The 21,514-nt window shown below is 40.0% G+C and overlaps 3 protein-coding genes across 14 annotated transcripts in view; 1 reads left to right on the forward strand and 2 right to left on the reverse strand.

Annotated features, from left to right (window-relative positions):
- Positions 1–1,889, reverse strand: part of magi3a (membrane associated guanylate kinase, WW and PDZ domain containing 3a) — a 200,599-nt gene extending 198,710 nt beyond the window's left edge. The window contains exon 1 of the mRNA XM_034696443.1: positions 556–1,889. Within this exon, the coding sequence (XP_034552334.1) occupies positions 556–862 (307 nt within the window). The 5' untranslated portion in view covers positions 863–1,889. The remainder of the gene's footprint in view (positions 1–555) is intronic.
- Positions 1,890–3,993: 2,104 nt separating this feature from the next.
- si:ch73-206d17.1 (tyrosine-protein kinase STYK1) lies at positions 3,994–8,125 on the forward strand. The gene is made up of 9 exons (XM_034696142.1): positions 3,994–4,095; positions 4,207–4,350; positions 4,488–4,688; positions 5,354–5,535; positions 5,625–5,708; positions 5,930–6,147; positions 6,289–6,329; positions 6,452–6,548; positions 7,610–8,125. Exons 1-9 carry the CDS (start codon positions 4,044–4,046, stop codon positions 7,776–7,778), a joined length of 1,188 nt encoding a protein of 395 aa, XP_034552033.1. The 5' UTR covers positions 3,994–4,043; the 3' UTR covers positions 7,779–8,125.
- tmem269 (transmembrane protein 269) lies at positions 7,932–21,283 on the reverse strand. Of its 12 annotated transcripts, XR_004633013.1 has the most exons (9): positions 21,172–21,250; positions 19,216–19,266; positions 18,146–18,195; positions 16,700–16,847; positions 15,113–15,210; positions 14,432–14,528; positions 10,946–11,089; positions 10,661–10,861; positions 7,932–10,059 (listed from the first exon to the last, which is right to left on the reverse strand). XR_004633013.1 is itself a non-coding variant. In XM_034696140.1 (8 exons), exons 4-8 carry the CDS (start codon positions 16,738–16,740, stop codon positions 9,950–9,952), a joined length of 594 nt encoding a protein of 197 aa, XP_034552031.1. In that variant the 5' UTR covers positions 16,741–16,847; positions 18,146–18,195; positions 19,216–19,266; positions 21,172–21,250; the 3' UTR covers positions 7,932–9,949. The 12 variants fall into 12 exon arrangements, 8 of the variants coding, with proteins under 8 accessions (XP_034552031.1, XP_034552032.1, XP_034552030.1 ...); XR_004633014.1 differs by lacking the exon at positions 18,146–18,195 and having other exon boundaries at positions 21,172–21,256; XM_034696140.1 differs by lacking the exon at positions 14,432–14,528.
- Between the last annotated feature and the right edge of the window lie 231 nt (positions 21,284–21,514).

Here is a 21,514-nt window from a genome sequence, read left to right on the forward strand (position 1 = left end):
TGGGCACGAAGGATAAGTGTGCTTGATAACTCAGGCATCTCACATATGTTGTTTGGCAGGATTGCACTGCTGCAGCAAAAGCAAAGCAGTGAATGTTGTGTGTGTGTGTGTGTGTGTGTGTGTGTGTGTGTGTGTGTGTGTGTGTGTGTGTGTGTGTGTGTGTGTGTGTGTGTGTGTGTGTGTGTGTGCGTGTGTGTGCGCACAGGAATGAAAAGGAGGCACGCAGACAAACAACTTGGGTGGACCCAAGCCAGCAGAAACAAAACATTCACCTATGAAGTGCCTTCCAAATGTGATTAAAAGCACACACATACACACACACTGACACACACACATATCTGATTATTCCTCATATTGCCCCACAGGTGCACACAGGGGCTCAGCTGTGAGGCTGTACCCTCAGCACCCTCTCATCTCTTCATGCTGCTAGTCACACCTGTCCCAAGCATCTCAATCTTCAGGTTTTAAAGCACTTTGCACACATGACAGGTTTGACTGAGTAAGTGGAGTGTGGTGTCAAGTTATAGGGGGTGTTGTGGGGTCTTTAGTACACACCTGGTTTCACAGACTTCAGGCGGACGGGCTCCCGAAAGTGCCGGACCACAGCCAGAGTGTCCCGGTTGGTGAGTCCACTCACTGGAGTGCCGTTCACCTCCAGCAGCACGTCCCCGCTGCAGGGGAACCTCCCGGCATGACAAACCAGCGCCTCCGGAACTATGAGTCCGATGTGAGGGAACTCTCCCAGCTCCGCGCCGCCTCCTACCTCCACCACCGTGATCAGCTCCCCGGAGCCACCCCACGATATGGTGCACTCCTGGACTTTAGCAGACCAGTGCTTCTTCTTCTTCAGGGTCTTGGACATTGTTGGTTTATCTTGTGGAACCTCAAATTGGGAAGTCCAAGAAACGACTGTTCCTTCAACCTTGCCTTGTGATCCTAAGACGCAATGACGCACGGGGGAATCATTGCAGATTAAAGAAGTTGAAGATGATTTTTTGTGTTGTATTCCATTCCAGAGAAGATGAGTGTGTTATTTCAGATTAAACTCCTTCAGTTTGGGATCAATCCTTCCCTTTAAATTACTCGAGCATCACCTGTCTGCGACCGGGATGCGAGATCAGCTGCGTCAGTGTCGCATTGGAGCGTAAAGTGCTGCTTCTGATGCTGGGGCGTCTCGATCCCACACCCCAGTTCACAGCAATGTGGACTTCAGAAACAGCAGCAGAGTCCTTCAAGACGTCAAACCCCAGAGTAACAGAGCAGGACGTCGGATCCTGTGAGCCCTGCAGTTTTTACGCACGGATATTCCACTTGAGACTTCAGGAAATCCAAACAAAACCAGAAAACACTTCCCAGAAAAGAGTTTGAGAACGACAGGGAAACTTCAAAAACACGACTTCCAACCCTAGGCTGCTGTGTAGTCCTCCGCTCAGTGACAGCTCTGCATCCAGACCTTCCGGAGAGGCAACTTTACTCTGCGCACCTGTCCTCGTCTCGTGCCCACCTCCCTCCGTAGTGACATCAGCAAGGCAGTCCTTGGAAACGGAAAAACATACCTGGTCCTCCTCTGAACCGGGTTGTTATCCGATCCCTTCCACAGAGCAACTATGGCCCCGGCGTCTTGTTCCTCCAGTTACGCACTCTGCGCTCTCCCTGCTTCTCCAGAGGCACTGTGGGGATTTGATTCCTGCTCCAAACTACGCAGCAGCATGAAACAGTCGTGATCCGATTAGGCTTCACTCCAAGAACTTTTTTTTTTTTTCTTCAAATCTTTTTCCGTGTTGCTTTCCTGATTGCAAAGGGTTCTGTCCAATCAGAGAATGGAGGCTGGTCCTAGAGTCTCTCCTTTGAGCCAATAGAGACTCAAAAGAGGCGGGTCTTCTGTGCTTGGGAAGCGCTGGATTTTGTTTCTATGGTGTATTAAGTAAGGCGGAGTTCCGGCACAGAGTGGGACTCAAAATTGCACATAGGAATAGTTTATTCAAAGTTGGTTATGGGTGACTTACAGTTTGTGTTCAGATTCCTAAAGTTTCTGTGCGTTCTGTCTCCAGTCGTCTGCAGATTATGTTCATTCATTGTGCAGTTTTGGCTCCAACAAACGCGCCTGGATGACTCCAACCTTTCCTGCACTCAGAGGATCAGAAGGCGACTTGCTTGAGGCGATTTGTAGCGCAATCCCGCCCTCTTGTGGTCGCTGTGGAGTGGAGTGGAGTGGAGTGGAGCACCTGATTTCAAACACCACAAGAACCCCTTTACACAAATGTTTCATCCTACACTTCCAACAAAAAACAATAAAATCAGAACTTTTAATTATTTTTTTATGGGTTTCAACAGTTTGGATGTTTAGTTTAGTTTAGTTTATTATTCATTGTGTCGTGCACCTTAAGGTGCCCAGCCCATATGGACTTACAAGACACTACAAAACAAAACAAAATAGGAGCAGCAACATAAGAAGAGAAAGAAAAATAGAAGAAAGAAGAGCAGTTACAATACTGCACATGTCCAACAATGACCTAAAGCAATTCAAAAGCACAGTGGTACACTTCAGACATTTGGCAGTGACAACAACTAAATCAGACATAGAGTGTGCTCCTACGCTGCTGAGCGGCATTTAACACAAACTGAGCAAACTGGAACACTTTTTTAGTAAACAGGAACTGAAGTCGATCTTCATCGGACATGCAAAACCAATCAGGACAGTTTTCTGATATTTTGCTGAAAAGGAGGCACCTGAGATCATGATATGAAGGACAGTAGAATAAAAAGTGCATTTCATTTTCAACTTCCTCCAGATCACACAAGGAACACTTTCTCTCCTCCTCTGGAACAGAGTGGAAGCGACCTGTTTCTAATGCCAGAGGAAGGATACCACATCTCAGCTGAGCACACACAGACCTCTGAGCTCTGGTTAGGTTAAGAGTGACGTAAAGCTTCGGCTGATACATTTTTTTGAACAGACAATATGTTCTTAGTTTGGGCTTACACAGGACTTCTTCTAACCATTTGTGTTTGTGAGTGTCAAATAGTTTTGTTTTAATCTGACTCACACTACAGGTTAACATGTTTCTATAAATATATTGGAGACCTACCTTGTCAAATATTTTCACAAGCTCTGAGGTCCAGGTGTAGCTGTTAGAATAATCCCAGTAGAAGATTTCTTTAGTTAGCCGGTTGTCTGGCATATTAATAAATCTATTCCACAGTCTCACCATGTCGCCCATATGCCGTATGTCACAAGGTTCCCATCCCATGAGGTGTTACTTTAACCTCAAGCATTTCACTGTTTCATGAATAAACTATTGTCAACTCAAACTATCTATCTATTTATCAGATAGAAGTGTACATAGTGTGTATACATCTGTAATAGTTGCCATATTTTATTTTATTCTATTTTGCCTTTATCATTGCTATTATTATTGTTATTATATTTTTAACTATGTAAGTACATTGTTGTATTCCCCTGTCCTGTGTTGTAAGCTGCTGTAACAAATTAATTTCCCCCAATGGGGGACCAATAAAGTATATCTATCTAAACCTGAGTAATCTGTTTATTATCTGATGATCTGTAGCAACATTTCCCAGCAACATACAAACAGATTTTGGCTTACACAGAACAGCATCTAATCAAATAGCAAAGCACAAATGAATCACAAATAAATGGTGTAAAAATAGAGGCAGCTGTGGGCGTTAGTGGGACATCTGCTTTGGTTTCCATTTCTGGTGATTTGTTAATAATTAACACTCAGTCAACTCTGCAGCTCAGCTCTGCGGTCAGCGTCCTCGCAGCCAGCCTGGAGCATTTTCAGAAACCACCTCGTTGTAGTGTTTTTCTCACTGCAGTTATCGTATGATTAGAGATATGTGTTTTGAACATTATATCAAGCAGATGTCAGTAGGAAAAACTTCAAATTAATCTGCTTTGCTGCATTCTTCCACCTTCAGCTACTCCATATTGTCTTCTCTCCACAGGGTTACATGTGTCTACCAGTGACTCTTCCATCTCATCCACTGATAGGATTTGACATTCCTCCCATATGTGAGAAATGTCAGCTGCTTCTCGTGGATGTACCAACGGCACCTCTCTCCCAATGTGCTGTAAGTTGTACACAAAGCACTTACTGCACTGCAGGCTTGTTGCGTAAGTGCATTCTCCTTGTTCAGTTTTTTCTTAGTTCTGAACCCGACTCTTCTCTTCCTCTCGTTCAGCTGAGGAGTCGTCAGGTCCTCTTGCTGTAATTATCATCCCCTGTCTGTTGGCTTTGAGCACAGCTCTGGTGGTGCTTTTGATTTTGTGCAGTCTGCACAAGAGCAAACAAAGACGACAGAGCGTCTCAGCTCACTTCACAAACGGTAGGAGTTGCACTAACTATACATCCAATTATGAGAAAGCACTCCAGCAAAGTTTAAATATCAAAGTCCTTCTTCTGTCAGCTCCACATTTTTCTCTGACTTACAAAAAGCTGCATCATTTCTTGTGTTTCTATCAGGCCAGCAGAGTGTGTCCCTGTCTTTTGCTTCTACGTGCACTCCAAAAGTCCAGGCAGCTTTGTTGCCCTGGGAAATCCCAGAGGAGTGTTCTCTCCAGGGACTGGAGTTTTGGCAGACAGGCCACTTCGGTCCCATTTGTAAAGGTCTGCTGAAGAAGAGAAACGGGGCCTCTTCTGCAGTGGTGGTGAAGTCGCTCAGAGGTACAGTGTGGATTTGTCATAATAAGTACAGAACTAGGAGTGTTTTCAGGGACAGGGAGGCAAAACAGACATTACACTTCAGCATACATTTAAAAAAGACACATAAGGTTCCTAATTATTTTGTTATTGTTACACAGAGCTACTGAATTTGTTTTGTAAAAGGACTACCTTTTCAAACAAGTTAAGAACCAAGTGGGCCAGAACTTTTGATTTCGTATATTAGACCAGACCTGTAAAGTTAGGAAGTTAAACTAGAAGGCCTTGCACCTTTTTAATGTTTCAATTAAGCAGATTGCTATATTAATAAAAGGGTTGCATTGATGCTTTTAGTTAGCTTGACCCTCCTAAAACCCCTTTGCTTTCATTGCCTGGGTGTAACCTTATCTTAAAAACACTATGCATGTCTGTGCGTAAAAGACATGACTAACTTAAGGTATAAAATGCTTAATAATTAATGATCCTTTCAAAAAAAAATAATGTGCTGACGAATGCACTGATGGTAGCTCTGTGTTCCTTGGCCAGTAAATGGAGAGGTAACTTTTCTCAATGGAACAGTTTTTTTTACCCTTCTTATTTTTACCATTAGCAGATGACTAAAAGGCTCAGATGATGTCTTTTAAGGATCTGATTGACCTTTTTTTACCCTCTCCCTTACCACTCCACAGATGGACTCAACCAATCCAAAGCTATGGAGTTCATGGATTGGATCATCTTCAACGCCACAGTGTGTAAACATGAGAACGTGGTGCGGATGTTTTACTGCCAAACCGAACGCCTGCCCAGGTGTCTGGTCTTAGAGGCCTACAGCCCGGGGAACCTCCTTCACTTCCTCTGGACTCTAAGAAATGTAAATTCATTCAAAGACTGTATCACTGACTTGATGATGCAAGGATGCAAAATGAAGTACAATAACAAAGGCTGTGTTTCTCCTTCTAGCGGGATTCAAACTGTGCAGATCCATCTCTGAACTTCTCTGAGAGGTCAGTGTTTCTGGTGGCAAAGCAGATTGCAGCTGGTTTGGTAAGTCCTTTTTTTCTAGACCTATAATTCCCCAAAACAAATAAATTAACAAACACATTTTAGATGCCATGTTATACCAGAGATATTGTTTGTACAACAGCAGGTCATTTACTGTTGTACTTTTGGAAGAAGGTGTTACTTCTCTTGAATCTTAATGAGAATTTCAACCACAGATTGATTTGTTTGGCTGTAATTGGTTCCCCCCCCCCCCCCTCCCTCAGGACTACCTGATGTCTGAGCATAGGCTGGTGCACGGTGATGTTGCTGCCAGGAACATCTTAATTGGCCCCGGCCTCTCAGCTCGAGTGTCGGGGCTGGGCGTGGCATTTGAAGGACGCAGACTGGATTCAGCAATTGGGCAGAGGGCAGCAGAGGTGCCTCTCAAATGGCAAGCTCCGGAGAGGATCATGATGCAGCTCAGCATCGACAGGAGCGACGTGTAAGGCCAGAGTTATGGCTGAGAAAACAAAACACAGAAAAACACGTAGAAAGTCTTAGTTAGCAGAGTGAATCATTTTGACAATTTCACGCTAACATGTTTTACATATTCTGATATTAGTAACATTGTCCTCTTCCTTAGGTGGTCATTTGGAATCGTACTGTATGAACTGATTACCTTAGGTAATGCTTCTTTAATCAGCAACAACATTTTGCAAACTATCAGTAATTTATCAAATTAATGTCTACATCACATTACGATTAAAGTCTTGCTTTTTAATCAAAATACTTTGTTTTTATCTCAGGTTCTCCTCCTTATCCTGAACTGGAGCCTCTTTCTGTGCTACCAAAGCTGCAGGGGTCTTACAGAATGAAGAGACCAAACAACTGTGGAGGATCTTTGTAAGTTACCTCTTCAGGGATAAACCTACATAACATCATACAATACACTGGAGCGTGCCCACAGCCCTATGTTCCCACATTCTGCTGCTGATGGAAATGAAATTACTCATTCATTCATTTACTATAAAGTGCTTCCAAAACAATCCTGTGGGAGGATAGGGCTTAAATTGGAGGGAAATGTAGGAACACAAGATCTAGTTTTGAAAATGTCCTTGAAATGTGGGAACATATGGATGACCCCCAATAGACAGTCTTTTGTGTTGTTAATAATGCAACAGCCTTTAATCAAATCTTCCTCTTTAACGTTTACCAAACAGTCACTGCATAAATATCTGAAGAATCAGAAACACAGGATTTATCTTCTTGCAAGCTTTTGAATGTCACCCCTGTTGTGTCTGTCTTTGTAGCTCAAGTGTGTAACATCTGGGAGTCAACTTGCTGAACTTTTTTACAAAAATATTAAGTTTCATGGGCATAAAATTGGTTAAGTTCCTTTGTACTTACACTGTCATGAGGCTGTGTATCCAGCAATGGAGTCCTCTGTGGCCTAAACTTTACCATGGGTTTCAAACATACTGTTTAATAAAGGTTTCAAGTCAGCATTAATGCTCCTACTGCTAAAAAAAAAAAAGGTAAAGGGGAACTGTTGTCACTTAGTTGTATTCTGCAGTCCAACCACTAGATGCCATAAATCCTCTAATTTTGCCATTTTGATATGCTAAAGCTAGAAGCTAGGGAAGTTAGCTTAGCTGGGCAAAGAGGATGCAGAGGAATGAGCTGGCATGTCTCTGAAAGGAAATTCATACCCTGACTAAAGTTTACTTTATTATAGGTTGTTTCTTACAAAACAAATTTTGAGTAAATACTTTAAGTTCCCCATCTCTTGCCCCTGTTTCACTTTGCTTTTAGTCTGTTAACTAAGCTAACCACCTAGTTTCAAGTTGAACAAACATTTAAGAAGTTTCTTTAGCTGACTTTCATGCTTATAAATTAGTAACAAATGTAACAAAACAAAACAAAAAAAAGTTGGAATGAGTTTTCCATTCTTGTCTGGTTTCCAGGTATGATCTTATGAAGTACTGTTGGATGTGGAGTTTCAAAGACCGCCCTCCATTCTCAGCCATCATCAAGCTTCTGGAGTCCTCGCTGCCTCGAGTGGCTACTGAAGAGATTTGTGTTCCTGAGGTCATTGACATATCTGAGTATAACAGGAACGCCGGACTGCCCTGATTGACTCTAATGTGTTTATCACATTGCAATGTAGTTACTGATTACCGATGGGCGTAAACTACTGAACCAATGAATGTGTGACCCTCCTATGTGTAAACAAAACAAAGTTTACAGTCAAACATTGATGATATAACAAAGGATACTGAAAGCAACTTATTTCATTATTACTTCTTTATTGTCAAAAATGTACAGACCTATTAGCAGAGCTCTTTTTCTTCATTAAGATGTTAACATACTTGTATCGTTGGTCATAGCACAGTTTGAACCTGTAATGCTCTTGGCATGCGTACATTACTGTGACTTTTGAAACCAAAACAACCACACAGGAAAGCTGAATGCTCTATTGAATGGACTAAAGTACATTTATGTTCAGTCTTTAAACTTCACTTTGTGCTGTGGATTTTTCTTTTAAACCCTGGTTATCACAAACCACACAGAACAGCTGGTTTGAACTTGTATCAGAACCAGCAGAAATGTGTCATTCTTCATCCTCTATGAAATCCTGCTCCATCACAAAGTTTCTCTTTACAGGGATATTCGTTTAGATGACTCGTTAACTTCTAACACTATGAGTTATTGCTTAAAGCGAGTGCAGATCTTTCCAAAAAAAAGTATATATACATTATCACGAGATGAGTGGTGCCATAAAGGAGTCCATATTAAAAAGGCGGTGGTCTACAAAAAAGTGAATACTGGCCATGATGAAGTGCAACAACACTCTTTAATCCTCTCCATCCTTCCTTTATAGGTTTCACTGCTGCTAAGTACTGTTCCAGTGCATTTGTAAGCACAGCAGACACTGACTGTTATTCAACACATTTAAGGTGAAGGCAGAACCTGCAGCGAGGTGACATGTCGACTCACAAGGTGGCAAAAAATTCAATATTTGCAGTGTGGGTGCAGCCTGGAATTTGCAGTTCTTCAAAACAAATGTAAGCTAAATCAAATAAGGAAAAAATGGTGTTGCAGTTCAATTTAGAAGTTGCAACATCCACCTGTGATGCATCTGACTCCACCTTAATCACCGATGCCACAGACTGCAGATATTATGAGAAGTGACAATATGAGGATATAATCCAGTTTTGTCCTACTGTTCTTACTGCAATGCCTCTTAAAACAGAGGCAAACACATTGAACGACTGAATAAAATCATACATAGAAGATCTATGAAAATCTATTAAATACGGTCTTGGACAACTTGGTAAAAAGGCATCAATCTTAAAAGCTAAACAAATCAAAAGTCCCTTATTTACAGAAGCCAGAATTTGACTTTCAATGTAGCTTATTTCAAACATTCAAACTGATAATCCAATAATAGCAGTCACATCCATGATCTGATGTATCACATTTGAATTCCTCCTACTAGGTCTTACTGGAGTTGTAACTCCTACAAAATGGAAAAAGTAGATTCTGAGGAAGCTAACCTCCTGACCTACGTGCTATGGAAGTGAGGTGACCCAGACGCAGTTACAAACATTAACAGGTTGTTAGTTAACACAGGACTGGTTGTAGTGTTGTATAACCATTATTATAGTAACAAGTATCATGGAAGTTTAAGGTTGAGTATGCTGTTATGAAATCCTGTAGTATGGCCATAGATTGAAGGCCTTGCATGCAAATTGTTGGACTCAAACTATAACCATAATTTGACTGTTTGTTTGTGTATGATTACCAAATGATGTAATTTAAAGCCCAAATGAAGCAGCTAATGGATTGGAAATCCATTCAATAATTCATCTGAGATTCTCCTTTTAAATCATCCTGTGAGAACATGATGCCTCCTGATATTCATGTAAGATTGGATTAATAATGAAAAAGAGATTACACAGGAGATTAACCTGATGAAAAGTTGTTTTTTTAGAGCTAGCCAACCAGGTGCTAGCTTCAGTGATGGGATGAGATGGATACAAAAGACAGCATGGAGGTTAAACCTTAGTAGTGACATTAAAAGCGCCCCTCTCCTTCCTTACTCTAACTCTCTAAGAGGCGTTACATCGAAATGAGGGTTAAACAGAGCAAGAGTTTTCTCCTGGGGCATGAGCATTTTCAGCTTGGATCTTCCATTGCAGTGAGGAGCAGCGACAGTCTGAGGCCTCAGTCTATCTGGATGGACCTGATGGACCTGAGGAAATACTTGCTAGGGGTTTTGAAAAAAAAACACAGCATCCCTCTTAGACTTTACTGCTCCAAAGGGATGTTGGGAATAAGATGTAGGAGACGGACCACAGCAGGTAGTACACGCATGCAGGGGGGAAGGAAGAGCAGAACACCATGATGACCCCTGGACAAAAACAAAGAGAAGAAAGAACAGAAGTTAAGGGTCAAAGTTCTGAAAAATAACACTAGGAGTAAATGTCATTGTTACTTATGGTAATTCACAAGCACTCTTCAACATGCTAGCTGAACTACCAGGCTGTGCATACTGTGCATGCAGCAGTGATTTGAGCTAAATGCTCATGTCAGCATGCAACATGTTCCCATGACAAAGCTACTGTGCTACTGGTCAGTAGGCATTAGGATTCCCATGTTTCCCATGATTCCAATACAGGTGTTTTATATACTCAGCCAGATATGTCTAGTCCACCTCACATTCAGGCAATTGACCTGAACTGAATAAGGTTATTGCCATTAAATTGTTTGAATGCCTTTTCTCATTGCACCGGCGTAGGAGATGAAATGTACACTTAACAACCTTGGTTTATAAATCTGAAACTACAGCTACATACCTACACCACATAAAGATGCTAAATGTTGCTCTAGAGATCTGAAAATGCATTTCTAGTAAGATTCACTTCTTGAATCATCAACTCTTTTTGTAAGTTATCATCTCAGTAAGATCAAGAGATGTGTGAACCAAATAGGATTTTTCAAAATGCATTTACCTCCAGCATAGACTACTTTCTTCCAGGCCTGGGATTCCAACACTCTATCATGTGGGTAGAAGTTCTGACTGATCATAAAGAGAATCATAGCCACTGCAATGACCCGCAGCAAGGCCAGGTTTCCGCCCGACAGCAGAGAGGCACTGGCCAGGATGGCAGAGGAGTAGATGCAGGGCAGGCCACGGTACATGAATGGAATGCCTGAGGAGCAAATGGAAAATATTTGAAGTGAATTAAAGGCTCAGATAAAAAGAGCATAATACAACACTGCATTTTGGAACTTACCACTTGTGAAGAAACAGAGGCGCACGAACACAGACAGGACGTAACACATGCACAGGATGTTATCCAGCAGGTCGGATGTCCTCAGGAGCAATGATGTTGCGATTCCGAAGGTTGTAAAGTCAGCAAAATCATCCAGCTTTGCACCTGGAGATGAAAAAACAAGGCTGTATTCTCACCTACTATTGCCAGGCACTATCATATTTCACAGAACCCTTTAAGATTGGCCCCACAGAAAACCAGGCCTGCTTGTAGCACTAATGTCTCCCAAAGTAGTATGGGAGGAAGTCTTCAATTAGGTGGCCCCCTTCTTTGGAAATCATCTTCCAGGTTTGGTACATCAGAGGAATACCTCTTCTCTACTCCTACTGTTCTTTAAAAGTATGCTAAATGTATTTCCTTTTGAAGAAAGCTTTTAGCTGGGGCTGGCTCGGGCTGTAATTGGCCCAGGCCCCAATTTTGCTGCTATAGGCTTAGATTGCCTGGGGGCTTAATATCCCAAACTCCTCTTATGTGATGTTTCCACATCTGTATGCATTAATGGGCCCATAATGCATGCAACTTAGTTTGTATTTCCACATGTTTTGGCTCTTCATTTGCAGGATAGTGGATTGTTGTTGTGATCTGCGGTCTTGGCTCAGGCCTCTCCTATTACCGCGATCTTCCATGCAGCTATTTTGATTACTCCTGGGTTTGCAAATAGAGGTCATATTTCTCATACCGTTATTTTTCCCTGCCAAATATTTATATTCATAATAGGTTTTGGCGTTGTTGTTGCTGTCCACACGGCTGTGTCTCTATCTCACTCTTTCTGTCCCTCTGTGTCTCTTTCTGTCCCTCTCTGTCCCCCTTACTGGACCTTGTCTCCTGTGGCATGTCTGTTGACCAATGAGTCTGGTTCTGCCCTGATGTTTCTCCCTGTTCAGGCAAAGTTGCTCCTTGAAACAGTTTTCACGTCCTTGCTCATTGATATAACTATTGCTGGATTAAATCAGGTCATAGTAAATACAACTGTAAAGAAGACTGTCTAGGCCTGCTCTTTATGCTAAGTCTGATGAGACAGTGTGTGCTTTGGTTTGCCACTCTATGAATGATATATGATAAACCTAAATGAGGCTTTGTGGTGGGGATATGGATTGTATTGGTGTTACTTGAAACGTTGTATTTTGAATCATCTGTGTTGTCTTTCATGAGTGGAAACAGTTCTATTATTAGACTACTTTCAATACCGCAGTGACTTGGCTGTGAGTTTACATTCTATAAAGGCAGGTGTAGATACGTTATCACCTCTCCAGCGGAGTCACTGCCAGTGTCACTGACATGTGACAGTGGGTAGTGTGTGAGCGCAAAAAAAAAAAAATCTCCAAGTAGAAATTTCCGTGTCAGCCCATTCTATCAACAACATTCTCTGCTGCCTTGTCCCTTTATCCCTCAGGAACACGGAGCATGTTTTCAGCAGATGAGAACGAGATGATCCAGGCCACTGCTCAAATGAACGAGGTGGAATTCCACAGCCCAGGGTCAACAATTTTAGCAATTTCAGATATGCAGAGAACCCACAGCGATGGGATAAAATAGACAATTGAAGCGTGATCCTGTGGAATTAGGCTGCTTAATCAGAAAGTGATTGTTCATTTGACAAAAATACGTGGGGAGGGGGCACAACAACATTCACCTGCATAGTCATGCAGAAAAAAACACGCCGGAACACAAAGGCCTGTGAAATGTGCAGCCAGTGATGTATTGTGATGCACCTGGTAGTTATTTTGGGCTTCGCGGAAAAATGTCAACTTTACTGCTAGAAGTGACTTTCCAACAGTTGGGTGTGCCTGCAGACTCGCTGAATATCACAGTGCTGGGATTTACAATAAGTTAAAGTGATGCATTGCAACTAGGGGTGTAAGGATACACTTAACCCACGATTTGATTTCGAATCCCGATTTTTGGTTCACGATACGATTCACTCAAGATTCTTCGTTTTTCAAGAAAACTGGATTTTACTCAAAACTTAAATAACTATTATTTTATTTCAGTTCTCAGATATGGACAGTTGTAATATATATATTTGTTCTCTTATATTTCTTTGTAAACAAAGTAATCCTTTTTCCTTTTTTAAGGTGTGTTGTAACTTGTACATTTGCACATTCAATTGCACTATGACATAAATAACTCAATCAGTCCATGCACAACATTTATATTTGTATTTATATTTTTTATATTTATTACTAATGTCTTCCTTTAATTGTGTGTTCTGTGTGGCTTTATATGGGACCTGAGAAACAAAATGTTGTCCCATATCATGCTGCAGCTTGTGTTGGTATGACAATAAAAAAACAAAAGAAAAAAAAAGAAAAACCTTGAAAATTCAAATAAAACCATTGCACACTTTATTTTCAGCATCTTGCAAAAAAACTGAAAATGACCGTACAAAAAAACCCTGTTGGAAAATTTTAGAACAATTATAAAGAAATGGAAAGTGAATGATTCCCAAATGAAAGCGTTAAATATTAAAACAAATAAGGTAAATCTCTTTAAATAAACGAAAGTGCAGCTTATGCTCCTGGCTGTGAATTGACATGTTTTTCTTCAGGGATATCAGGGAAAGCCAAAATGCTGCCATACCTCAGATTTGAAACACAAAGGTGCATCCTGAACTGCTCGGTCTTCACCTGCTGCCGCCATGTCTGTTACGCTCCACTCAGCGAGTGACGAGAGAGCAGCGCAAGAGACTTAGGCTGTTTTTCAAACCGCCTACTATACTAGCAGTACGTACTGATTTGGCCAAAATTCAGTATGTAGTATGTGAAAAAGAGCAAAATATGCAGTATGTCAAAACTCTTGGATGTCTACTGATTTGGGAACATTTCACAGTATGCATCGGACCAGTCTCCCTTGTGTACTGTTTCCCATAATGCACAGCGCTCGTTCCGCTTTTCTTTTTCCTTCTTTTTGATGGGGGGCACTCCATTTTTAGGTGCTGTGAAAACTTTTAAATCACATATAAACCACTTATTAACTTTTTAAATCATAAGTGATGCTTTCCAAAACCGGAAATCCAGTGACGTCTGGCCCAGCGTACTGCAGAACAGATCCAACAGAACAGTCATACTACAGGCTAAATTCAAACGCAATATGTATATTTGTAGGTAGTATGTAGCAGGCCGTTTCGAAAACAGCCTTAATGATGTTGAGCAAGCGGTGTATAATGCAGATAACGCCTTCTACTGTTTAAAATAATATTGCAATACAAATTTTGTTGAATCGATTTGAATCCACCCTTATTTGTATCGACTTTTTACCGTCTTGTGATATATCCTTACATCCCTAATTGCAACTAGTGTCTGATATTTGTCTTTTACATGTGTGATATCAGCTCAGGGTCAAATTAAGAAGACACTAAAATCTGGTTGAAGACATTAACCACAATCTGAAAACCTAGTTCAACAACAGTTATAGTCATAAACAGTGTGCATGCATTGCCTTGCTAACCGTATCATGGTTGCAGTTAGTCCATACTCCCTCCTGTTGCACTTCATACTCGCTGATGAAATATGCATGGCCAACAGCCTGCACTGAACTGTGGCATCTGTAAATAGACTCATAAATTGGCAATCAACAACTGTGGCTGTTACAACCACAACAAACAAATAGCAGACTATGCTATAGTGCGTAATTAGCTTGATAGCTACCATGTAACTATTTATAATTGGTTGGCAGATTAAGTTACATACTTGGATTTAAACCAGTTCCCCATACTTTTCCATGCTAACTAGTATGAGTAGAAGACCCTCATTGAATACTTAGGATGCTTCTGTGCAACGTAAAGATGCTTCAGCAGCTCTAAGGGGGTCAAGAAAGGGGTTGACAGTCCTGAAAGTTGCAACTGTACAACTTCAGAGTCCTTAGAAATACATAAGCTGCTAGAGATAGACATGGATTCGTCAAATCTCAAATAACATAACATAAAACATGTATGAATCCTCTCTCGTAGACTCTGTAAGACTATCCAGAGTCTTTCAGTTGCTGTTTCTTTTCACTGCTTCTCTTTGTTTTCTGACTTCGAACGGCCAAATGAGAAAGTCCACACAAAGGCGTGAGGAGCAGGCAGCGCCAACAACCCTCTTGAAGTTTACCCATGGTTAGAACTATTGACCACAACAGTCCACTTACCCAGTGCAGAGCAGGCATCAAGTCGCCTGGCAACCGCTCCATCTGCCAAGTCAAGCAGGTAGCCAATCAGGACCAGCCAACACGCAGCATGATGGTGCCTGAACAAAACAGGACAGTGTTTGGTTTAGCTATCTAATGACAACAACCTGTCTCAAAGGGTAAGAGAGTTGCTGTTTTCCACCAGTTGGAAAGAAATGAAACGAGTGAGATTTAGATTCAGTTGTACTTCCAAGTGTTTCTCTTTCTCCAACAGAGAATCATCAGCTCAGCTCGTTTGTTTAAAACAGAAATCTGCTTTATAAATAAATTAGTTATGGTGGCCATGAGGGACAAAAAGGTAGTAGAAGTGATTGACACCACAGAAAACACAAAATGTTCTTTTGTTTTAAGATTTCGTAGGGGCGCCGTTAGCATAGCAGTCTAATTGCACGTCCCATATACAGAGGCTATAGTCCTTGACACAGCGGTCGCGGGTTCGACTCCCGACCTCTACCATTCACTGCATGTCCTCCCCCACTCTCTAGTCCCCACATTTCCTGTCTCTCTCCAGCTGTCCTATCAAATAAAGGCAAAAATGCCCCAAAAAATATAACTTTAAAGATTTCATTTCTTTAGTTTTTTCTTTTTGAACACTTTGTATATTTTCTTTTATAACAAAATGAAGTATTACCAAGTGGCAACCTCTGGTCTAAAAATATGAGTCTAATGCAGAAGTGCTAAAAACTGCAGTTCAGCAAGGATCCGCTTGAGGCTGGCTCCGGAAGTACTGGAAACCACATACACACCAATTCAAAAAAGCCGATCTTTGCAGCAGAAATAAACATGTTTACAGCCTGGTTCAAAAAACGAGTGTAGTCTGGATAGCTCATTTCTCGATCGGCACACACTGTACGGGGGGTGAATTTTTTTCTAACCCGTAAATTTCAAAGATATTTAGATTACAAGTCTTCCAATGAGTGGCATAGCTGACATGATTGACAGATGGGAACACTGTAGCTGTTGGCTAGGAGGCTCAAAGCCCGCCTCTAGACGTCACAATCACTCGACAGCAGCAAGATGGCCCCCGGCAACGATTGGCCTCGAAACAGCGCAGTAAATTTCCATGGGAAGTTAAGCTGGGGAATTTTTGAAATATTCCAAATTGGAAACTTTCCATGGGAATTTATGGGAATTAACTGGGAATTGAGGGTAATTTAATGGAAAGGTATCATATCCAAGGATAAATATTGGTTTTGTTATAAGCAGACATCCATCCAAATAGAAATAATCTGCGCATGTGATGGAGGAATGCACAGTGCATGTAGGGGGCGTGGTCTCAATAGCCCTGCAGTAAGCAGTGTGCTATATGCATGTGATTGAGGTATAGGATATATATTCAACTGTACTTGCATGAAATATGGTTGTTTCAGTCAGGATTATGCTAAAATATATTTTCCTCAACTATATTTGAGTTCCCTATTAAGAGCCAACCTTCAATGTAGTAAATTCCTGGTTTATTCACGTTAATTCCCATGGAAAGTTTCCAGCTTTGAAAATTCCCGGAATTTTGCAACCATTATAAAATCTGAAAATGATAAGTTCACTCACCCGTTCAGACTGCTGAGAATGGAGGCCATGCCCATGACCATGTTGGCGACAGACAGAGCATTAGCAGCATTTTTACGTGCAAACTCCTTGATCTGGAGTCCTGTGGCCTGATCACTGAGAAAGAGCTTGTTGGTGCACTGGAAGAAACCTGAGACCAGACAACAGTTGCAGTTAGTAGATATTCGTGTTGGGTCCATCACCTCTGCTGTGGTTAAAGAAGCTTAAGCTAAATGCTACATCCCTACTATGCTAGGGAGACCGAAGCCACTGGTCTTTTGGATGGATGGGAAGAGTTAATTGCTTTTATCCCAGTCAGTCTGAATCAAAACTAAGTTTGTGTGAGAGGGAAAATGTCAAAGTAATCTCGAAAAAATCTTATTATTCTATCATGTAGCTGGAATCCATAGTGAGGTTCATGTGACGTATGCTTAAATATGTTCATCTCTATTCTTAGAGCATATTTAATTAGTTTCTTCGTCTTGTGTAAAAGATGCATCACTTACCAAGACGTATGTTTATTGGAGCGAGACCGACCTTACGATACATTCATCCACTTTCAGATCACTAAAATGCATTGATACTGTACATTCATAATGCAATCACAGGTGCGCAGCTCACAGCATGCAAAATCATAGAGTGCTTTATTATGTAGCATTAGAATATCAGTTATAACTATGTAACAAACATAGACATTTATCTTTAGCTGTTGTGAAAAAAAAACGGCCACAATAACATGCAGTAAAAATTAATAATCATACAAATAGGAAGAGAGACAGTGTGAAAAGATGTATGTGAATTGTTAGCACTCAATTGTGATCTTATCAGGGGGGGGGAGAGGGGGGGGACATAAACACAAATGTGGGGAGGCAGCTATAAGGGACTAGCAAAAACACCACTGGCTATAGTGAGAGTGAGTTGGACCTACAGCAGTGACACATACCAGACGTGAGATCAATTAGCCTTTCAAACGCAGCAGCACTCTAACTGTTCAGATCTATAATACCACTGCAGCCTCGACCTTAATGGAGATGCTGGCATTCAATGAACCTATCCCCTGGTTCTCCTGTTATTTAAAATACAAATGTATCATGTAAACAGTGATGACTTAATTGAGTCATGTGTTTTTTTTTCAATCTGCAAATTATGACTTGTTAAGTTTGGTGACTTTTTTAAAGAGAGATGTGTAATAGAAGGCTAAATCTTAGTCAGCATAATAGAATGTCTGCTGACTTTGCCTCCCACCAGCCCCCACAAAGCTGTGATGTTTTTTAATGAAGCCAAACAAAGACATCTTTGTTTTCTGTCTGCCTCCTTCCCTGTGAGTTCATTACTTTCTCTCAAGTCATAGTACTGTCCAAGACAGAATGCACAAGTGAAAACGGCCTGCAAAATTTAAATATAGTTTTTAAATGTTGCAGTATAGCAACTCTCAAAGTGTTTTTTCACCCTGAACTTCCTGTGAGTCCAAAGCCAGGCGAGTTCAAGAGACTCTTCATCTGAAAGAAAACAGCGCATGAGACACAGCAGAAAGCCAACAACAACTTACAGGTTTACTTGACAGCATGCTTTTTTTTTTTTTACTTCTCTTTATGGCCTTTCACACATGTTACAACCTGGCATTCAAAGTATTATCTGATACACTGTTAAAGAAACACATGACTGAATGCAGATTACAGTCGACCTTTCACTTGACAAGACAAAGTTTTCTAGATGAATACTGTGATGCGATTGCTTTGGTTACAGTGAATGACATAATAGAGCATATATGCCAAGTCTGTGGGGTTGCAGATCAATACTCTGACCACTTAATTGTCTGGTCTCTGATAAAAAAAAAAAGGGGGATAAAGCCAGAGCCGGACACACTGTCAATTTCAAGCAGGTCACTAATTCTGGAATGCTGCCTGAGTGCAAGGCATGATGGGAAGGCCCTTGTTATGTAACACCCTGCAATGTTTTGTGCTGTGTATGGTAACCACTAAACACAAATAGAATAATATATAACAGGAATAACTTCAAGTTAACTATGTGAAAAATTCAAATGATCTACATTTGTGTCACCTGATGTTAAGGTAAATAAAATATTAAAGACAAAAACAGCTCTAAATACTATATAAACAGTACGCACCAGCAATGCAACATTCATTCCTAGTGCGGTCATCAATCTGTATTATAGTCTTACACACATTAGCAAAGTTCACTGTACAAATTGTCTCCTGGAAGCATTACGTCTATGTGAACATTATATTGTTGTTTTCTTAATATTGATGTATATCTGCACTCAATGTATAATATTCAAACATGCACTGAATGCTCAATGATTAAATAATCACTATCATTAATAATTGATCCAATCTTTTTGGTCCAAGCATCTCAGCGTGACTCCTTCAGCCCATTAGTGGCCGTTTTGCTGCCTAATGAGAACTCAGCAGAGCTTGGCTTCCATCTCTGGCACCCGTTGCTTTTTTGGATGTACACTAATCCAGATTATGAGATGAGATTGAGAAACAAGAACCTACCAGAAGAAGGGCTGAGGAGGATCATGATTGTCTCAGGCTCGTATACAATAGCTACAGGACAAAGAAGAATAGTGTTATGATAAAAAATATTACTTGCATGTACAGAACACTGGATGGATGTGAGCTTCATTACTATCAGTCTACAGATCTGATCTTAAAACTTAAAAAGGACTTCATGTGATCACTTGTTACGCATAGATTTTGCTGTATTTTTACTAAATGTTAACTTTTATTGATGTCACTTTTTTAATTTACTCAAACAATACCTGAGCACAGTTTGAGGTACTTATGCATTAATTATTTACATTTTATCTCTCTCTTTTTTAAACACTTAATTTCTTTTATTTATTTTTATTTTTGCATTTTTATTTTTATGTATATATTTCTTCTTTTTTATGAATATTTTTTGTTTTTATGTGAAGCACTTTGTAACTTTGTTTAGAAAAGTGCTATAGAATTAAAATTATTATTACTAGTATTATTATTATTATTATTATTATTATTATTATTATTATTATTATTATTGTATGCAATGAATACCCTAAGTTACAAGTGATTAAAGAGATCTTTAATAAACACTATCAAACAAGAAAAAATAAAATAAAATTGACCATTATTAATACATTAATACGTTTTAATTCTTCCTACTCCTTTGTGAATACAATTCATATTAGTGAGGATACAATTTATTAGTATTATCATGATTATTATTATGATGATTATCATTATTATTTATTTTTTTGCCATTTTATATAAAGTTTGTTTTTAGTGTCTTTTTGTGTCTTTAACATGTTCAAAATAAACACTATCAAATCTAAATCAAACATCTTGCACCTTTGGAATATAAAGTAAATATCTGACATTGACTTTTTTTTATTAGTTATGATAAGAAAGAGGGGTAGTATAGACTCCTAGTCATCCTGCCTCAGTAGGACTGAAACTTACTTTTATTCTGTTAACTTTTTTAAAATATAATTTTACATTTACACTTTTACACAAAAGTAAAACATAGCTAATGATGCTTTTATTATCATTATTATTTTTTTTATCCTATTTATTCCCTTATTCTCTTTTCCTCTAAAAAACTAATAAATATATTTCTAAAAAAAAAAAGTAAAACATACTGCATATACAATTCTGTGACGTGTCATGCGCAGTAAATCTTTACCATACAGTTAATTTCCCTCTTAATTGCCCCACCTGAGCAAGCTTACCTGACATTTAAAATAACATGGCTTTTATTTTACGGCTGAATTTGACGTAGTGTTGTGTCCTGTGCCGTAAAGCACCCCCTGTTTTCTCCTTCAGTTATTATAGGCTGAGACTAAAAGTCGATTCCCACATACTTGAGACGCGTCAGCACATTTATTTTATACATATATTGGTGCATCTTTATGCTGAAAAATCTCCTCATGTTCCTGACTCGTGATCCTGCCTCCTAAACCACTTGTTGGTTTATCCTTATAGCTGCACAGCAGGTGTCTAAATGCGCCACGCTCCATCCTCAGCATCAGCCCTTTCTCTGTGCCACAGTACCAAAACATCACCACAGACATGGGAATTACACATCAAATGATATACAGCTGGTGAATGAATTAAGTTTACAAGCAGCCTCGGATTTTAGGAAGACAAAGGAAAGTGGTGCAACTGCGTCACAACCTCAGAAATACAAAATCGGAGCGTTTTCCGGGCCACATTACGCATTGAAGTATGATTTGGAATGATATGCATGACATACACATGCAGTGCGTTTCATCTTACCTGTTGGGACCTCCAAAGACTACAAATTATAGATTATTCCAGTGATGGTGACGTCTGAATGCGCACGTACACACAAGACCTTACTACTCTGTCTGTTTGTCACACAGTCTTGGTTTAATCTTGTTCTCTTTTCTAGCTAATGTGTTCAAAGTTGCTACGCAGTAAATAGAACAAACAGAACATGAGAGCGTTTACCTGTCAGCTTCACAGCAGCTATTTCAGTGCGCCCTTTTAAAGAGTGAGGATAAATCCGCTGGAATATTCCACCGGAAGTGACGTCTCAATGGGTTGTAGTTTATACCCCAAATGAACACTGGTGGACACTTTTGGGATGACTACAACAGCTGAACTGGTTTAATACAAACTCATACAAAGAATACATGTTTATGAAATACAATATGGAGAACAATGTCAGGTAATTAGACCTTATCTTCTAATCTTTTATTTCTAATATGGTCAGACTCTATAATAATTTATATATATATATATATATATATACAGTCATGGCCAAAAGTTTTGAGAATGACACAACTATTAA

Source organism: Notolabrus celidotus, chromosome 11 (assembly GCF_009762535.1).
Source record: "Notolabrus celidotus isolate fNotCel1 chromosome 11, fNotCel1.pri, whole genome shotgun sequence".
In the NCBI taxonomy this organism is placed as follows: domain Eukaryota; kingdom Metazoa; phylum Chordata; class Actinopteri; order Labriformes; family Labridae; genus Notolabrus; species Notolabrus celidotus.